The sequence below is a fragment of the Labrus bergylta genome, chromosome 17, assembly GCF_963930695.1.
Source record: "Labrus bergylta chromosome 17, fLabBer1.1, whole genome shotgun sequence".
NCBI classification, from domain to species: Eukaryota; Metazoa; Chordata; class Actinopteri; order Labriformes; family Labridae; genus Labrus; species Labrus bergylta.
In genome coordinates, this window is record NC_089211.1 from 26110888 (window position 1) to 26116887 (window position 6000).

General features: G+C 44.4%; 1 protein-coding gene across 5 annotated transcripts in view; it reads left to right on the forward strand.

Annotated features, from left to right (window-relative positions):
- The window catches only part of LOC110001661 (unconventional myosin-XVIIIb-like), a 48100-nt gene that overhangs the window by 11040 nt on the left and 31060 nt on the right, over positions 1 to 6000 (forward strand). For all 5 annotated transcript variants that reach the window (XM_065965485.1, XM_065965489.1, XM_065965487.1 and 2 more), the window contains exons 13-21: positions 167 to 337; positions 578 to 668; positions 1569 to 1761; positions 2460 to 2540; positions 3295 to 3415; positions 3545 to 3692; positions 4631 to 4814; positions 4904 to 5054; positions 5505 to 5614. In XM_065965485.1, the coding sequence (XP_065821557.1) occupies positions 167 to 337; positions 578 to 668; positions 1569 to 1761; positions 2460 to 2540; positions 3295 to 3415; positions 3545 to 3692; positions 4631 to 4814; positions 4904 to 5054; positions 5505 to 5614 (1250 nt within the window). The remainder of the gene's footprint in view (positions 1 to 166; positions 338 to 577; positions 669 to 1568; positions 1762 to 2459; positions 2541 to 3294; positions 3416 to 3544; positions 3693 to 4630; positions 4815 to 4903; positions 5055 to 5504; positions 5615 to 6000) is intronic.

The following is a 6000-nucleotide window of genomic DNA, read 5'->3' on the forward strand; positions in this document are numbered from 1 at the left end:
AGCACCACTTGATTGTATCCTGCTGCATAAAGCTTTGTATTGATGATATTTTAAGGTACAGATGATTGTGTTTCTCGTTGCTTTTTAAAACCCTCTGACCTCTGCGTCTGCTGATTCATCGTTTTTTGATCCTCCTCTGTGTCCTCCTCCTCCTCCGTGGTCTCAGTGGGCAGGAGACAGTTTGTGAGCTTCGACAGCGCTCAGGTGGCCAGCGGCGTGCTCGGCTGCGAGGGAGAGGACCTACATACGGCCGTCTTCAAACATCACCTCCGACAGCTGCTGCAGAGAGCCACCGGGGGCAGCAGAGAGCGGAACGCCACGGCAGAGGGCGAGGAGGGTGAGAGACAAAAAACATACAAAACATGATCTAAAGGTTTCCACTCGAGTGAAATAAATCAGAGGTTGATGTGAGGCTGTGATGAACACACACACACACACACACACACAAACACACACACACACACACACACACACACACACACATTTCACCAAACTGTAATGCTTGTTAATGAGAGTGAGATAGTCTCAAACCGCTTTGATCCAGCTCTGTTGAGTCCTGTGTTTCTGGTCTCTGCAGGTCCCAGACTGACGGCAGCTCAGTGTGTCGACGGGATGGCTGCAGGACTCTATGAAGAACTCTTTGCCACCATCGTCTCTCTGATCAACAGGTCACTCCTGCATTACCCCGTATCAGGCTGTTCTCATATTGTTTGATTATTAGTTGTTCAGACTGAGAGTATTTGAATAATCCATCCTCTGACCTCTGCAGGATGACTTCAGTAAAACATATCTCATTTCTAGTCAAGGTTCCAAAATTCACAGGACAGGTAATCATGATGAAATCAAAATTAAAGTCAATTTAAAGTCCAGAAGGATAGATTCTACAGGACTGAATATGTCAAACCTATAAGACCTGATTGTATTTGACTTATTAGAGTACATGGGTGTTATTTCCTCATTTTCTTATTTTCTTTCTCTACCCCTCCAAGGTGAAAGCTTCCTGTGTTCTTCATTTATTATTTCATTAATGTCACGTTACTTGAATATGAAAAAAATCTTTGGAAGAGCTAAATTGTTAAAATGTACTGCGAGCATCGTACCCCCCCCCCCCTTCCTGCAAAGAAAGTGCTCCAATGTTTGAAAGTTTGAGGGAGGAAAGAATGCTTTTCGTAAATAAAAAAAGAAATCAAAAGAAATCAAAATTAAGGCAAATTAAATGAAAGCAGTTCATTTTGTTTCATAGCATGCAACTTGAGAAAGATTAAAGTAAAACCTCACATTTTATCAAAAAATAAGCTGTATCTGATTTGTACGGAGGCCCAAAGTTGCTCAATATGTTCCTGCGGCTCTGTAGATTTGAAACAGGACACAACTGAAAACTTAAAGGTGTCAAATTGTGTGTTTGGAAAGTTTAACAGGAAACATTTGTAGTTGTTGAATTTTGCAGTACTTCTTATTTTCTCCAAGTATTTCAGTTTACTTTGAAAGATTTGAGCACAACAAGGGAAACGTATTTGATGTAAAAAAAACTCCCTGCTTGTTTTTTTTTTGTTTTTTTTGTCGTGCAGAGCTCTGAGCAGTCAGCAGCTGACGTTGGCGTCCGTCATGGTCGTGGACACTCCGGGTCTGAGGAACCCGAGACACTCTGCAGAGGAGCGAGCGGCCGGCTGGTCGGAGCTCTGCCACAACTACCTGCAGGAGAGGCTGCTGGAGCACTACCACACACACACCTTCACACACACGCTGGACAGATACGCACAGGTAACGTCTGAAACACACACACCTTAAAGGTAGAGTCAGCATCCTGTCTCCTTCAAAATAAAATACAGACTTCTCCTAAAGTAAAGGTAGAGTCAGCAGCTTGTTCCTTCAAAATAAAATACAGACTTCTCCTAAAGTGAAGCTGCTCCATTGTCCCTTCTGGGCCTCCGTACATGTGAGGTTGTGACTGTGTCTGCAGAGACTCTGTCCTCTCACTGGATTTTACTGTTCTGCCGAGAGAGTGAGATAGACGGACGGAGAGACAAAAATAAAAAGGGGCGGGGCTTCATTTAACAGGTGGGTGCGTGTTGAAACTTATATTAAGTCTGCATTTCCAATACATCAGCCACCATCTTTTGGCTTCAAAACGCCTCTTCATAAAGGGATGGGTGACATCTTTGAGGATACGTCCATATTTCATACAGTCCCCCCATCTGTCAGCCTGTGCTGTACTTTGTGTTTAGCATTTATTAGCAGATGTTCACTGTGATCCTCTTGAGACATTTAAAGTACACAATGTATTTAAAGCCTTCTAAAACCGTCTAGATTTGATTTTTTATACAGAAGATGACATGCACCAAGCGGTTGCAGGTTGGGAGTCGAACCGGCGGCCAAAGCGTCCAGGACTTCTTTTTTTTTGACTAATTTTGTTAGCTGCAGCGGTCTTGAGGCTCCTCTTGTGTCGTCGTGTGTTTCAGGAGAAGATCCCGGTGGAGTTGGAGTGTCCGGAGAAGAGTCCTGCTGAGGCGGTGTCGGCCATCGACCAGCCTCCTCCACAGGTAAACAACACTAACACACCTACAACACACAAAGCATAACACCAGAATCCGCTGTCTCTGCTCAGTAGATACATGAAGCTCAGTTTACTGGTTCAAAGGAAGTAATGACGTCCGCCCAGTCTGAGAGCGAGACAAGACCGAGTGAAAATGCTTCTGATTCAGAGACGAGACCTTCACAAAGTGGTGCAGAGACCAGGACCGACTTCCAGTCCTGCTTCCTCTCCGCTGCGTCAGTCCAGAGTCCCCTGCAGCAGATACCCAAGGCCTCTATTTCTGCAGGATTTAGCACAGAGCAGATCGAGCGGGACAGGAAGTCAGACACCCAAAAAACATGATTATTTTCAGAATAAAAGACTGTTATGACGGTTCAGAACAATGACCTCATGGTTTTATATACACACACATACAGAGATCGTTCAGCTGTTCATGTCCAGACAGAAGAAGAGAAGAGCCAATAGAAATGTTAATTTAAGGTGTTGGAATGTTTTGAATGTGTTTTTTATATTCTGCTGTTTCCTCCACAAATCAAATGTTCTTCCTCTCTCTCCGCCATCTGACGGAGCCAGACTGTCTCCAAGCTCTGGCTCAATTCATGCTCCTTTTATCTCTTTTTATGGTAATTATATATTCTGTGTGTGTGTGTGTGTGTGTGTGTGTGTGTGTGTGTGTGTGTGTGTGTGTGTGTGTGTGTGTGTGTGTGTGTGTGTGTGTGTGTGTGTGTGTGTGTGTGTGTGTGTGTGTGTGTGTGTGTGAGGTCCGGGCGGCAGATGGAGACCCCAGAGGTCTGTTATGGGTTCTGGATGAGGAGATGGTGACACCAGCCTCCAGTGAGAACAACGCCCTGGAGAGAGTCTGCCAGTACTACAGCAACACTGGTAACACACACACACACACACACACACACACACACACACACACACACACACACACACACACACACACACTCTCACAGTCGTTTAAAGTGTGTTTAATGTCTCTGTGTGTCTCTGTGAATGTTCCCGCAGTGCGTCAGTGCGAGCAGCCGCTGCAGTGCGAGCTGAACCACCTCATGGGCTGTGACCCGATCCGCTACGACCTGACAGGCTGGTTCGGTCTGATCCAGAACAACCCGTCTGCTCAGAATGCCATCTGTGTGCTCCAGAACTCCACCATGTGAGTCTGCTAAGAGGCCCCGGGAGGCCGGCACACAGAGATGTTATGTCTGAGTAAACATCTAATAATAGTCTCCTGTTGTCTGATTGGTCTAAACAAAAAAAACAAAAAACGAACAGTTCAACCAGAAGACTGGACTAAGAGGCCAAAAGCTTCAGGACAACCTGGTCTGGGTTTTCTTTTTCTTCTGCTTCTCTGTGTTTCCTGTCAGGAGGTTTTAAAGTCTGGACTCTCTGCTCGACTCCCAGAATGCATTTTGAGGATTTGTGAAGTTCTCATTCTGGCTTTTTAGCAACACAATAAACGATCAGCTGTTAGCGGCTGCTCGTTTACTCCGTTACCCTGAACGTACAGACAACTATCACAGGATCATTATGACACTGAAGAAAATCAAAAAATGTGAAAATTCTTAGTCAGGTTTGGCAGTTATTTTTTATTTTATTTATTTATTTATTTTTATTCATTTTTTTTATTTTTTTTATTTTATTTATTTATTTTTCATTTTCTATTGGTGATAAGGTGAACAAAATGAAATAAGAATATATAGACATGACAACTAAAGCGAGAACAAATAAACAAAGACAAAAAAAAAAATAGATTAAATTAAATAAAATGAAAAAAATAGATACAAAAAATAGCAAAACATAAGCAAAGATACTGAGCAACAATACAGACAAAATACATTTAAATGAGATGAAAGTCAAGCAATGATTTTTATGTTCAGGTGTGTTAGAAAGGTGTGAATGTGTATGAATAGATGAGTTCATTTTGATGGACTCTTTACTCAGCGTGTGAATGTGTAGGTGTGACCTGTGGTGTAAAAACGCTTTGAGTTGAAATATGCGAGCTCAAGTCTTTTTACTATTTGGTCATCGTTATTTTCATTTATTCTGAACCTGTCTTTTTGTCCTGGGTGATATGTTGTGTGTCCTGCTCAGAGCGGAGGTGAAGGCCATGTTCACCCCCAGAATCTCTGTGCCCCCCCTGTGTCGAAGTCTGGGGGGTCTGGAGGGGGCCAGCCAGCGCTCCCTGCAGAGGAACGGCACCATCAGGAAAACGTTCAGCGGAGGGATGGCGGCCATACGCAGACACTCGCAGTGCATCGCGGTCAAACTGCAGGCGGTGAGTACAGACCTGTACGATTACCTGATAATACTTTCATTCAAATAGCAGCACCCGCCGTGATTCAGTTCATGTCCCGCCTCCTGCAGGACGCTCTGGTGAACCTGATTCGTCGAGCCCGACCCGTGTTCCTGCAGTGTGTGAGCACAAAGAACGAGGGAGGGAGTTTCGACATCCCGGCGCTCAGAGTGCAGCTTCACTCCACACAGATCCTGTCGGCCCTGCAGATGCACCGCACAGGTCTGCATGCTCCTATTACTGTCTGGATCCAAATCTTCATCCATTAGTCCACTAGCAAGGACCACAACAGTATTAGTATAGATAAGGAAGGAGGGAATGGATGAGGAAGGAGGGAGGGAAGGGATGAGGAAGGAGGGAAGGGATGAGGAGGAGAGAAGGGAGGGTGGAAGGAGGGAAGGGATGAGGAGAGAAGGGATGAGGAAGGAGGGAAGGGATGAGGAAGGAGGGAAGGGATGAGGAAGGAGGGTGAATGGATGAGAAGGAGGGAAGGGATAAGGAAGGAGGGAAGGGAGGGTGGGTAGAAGGATCTGAGACAAACGGGGTGTGGTGAGGTGACCAGGTGTAAGTAGGCTGTCAGGTAATTGGAGGCGTGGTCTAAGTTAATACATTAACTTCATATAAGTGTCTGAAATGAAAACACACTAACCTACCTGGTTGTTTTTTTTTCAGGTTATCCCGAGCACATGACTCTCAGCGACTTCAGGTGTCACTTCCAGGCGTTGTCTCCCCCGATCATGAAACGATACGCGTCGATGTTCGTCAGCCACGACGAGAGAAAGGTCTGCAGCTCCTCCTGTCACACAAACAGCATGGCTCTGATGTTCAGCTCAGAATACATTCATTCATTCATTCAACCTTTATTTATACTTCAAAGATCATCGAGGAGCAACCCTCATTTACAACGACATCCAGTCATTACAAAAATAATTAGAAAACAGACATTAAATCTCAAAGAAAACACAGGGGACAGATAAAACAAGACTGCTAAAATCAAAAAAAAAAGTGAATTAAGCGAGTACAAAACTGAAATAAATAAACACACTTATGTAAAACAGTTACAAACACAGGTTGGGAGGTTTTAAAATCAGGTTTCTAAAATGCCCAAAAGGTCAAAGTTCATTTCCCTCAAGAAGATGCTGCATGTTGTTCTAAGAGTCCGGTGCAG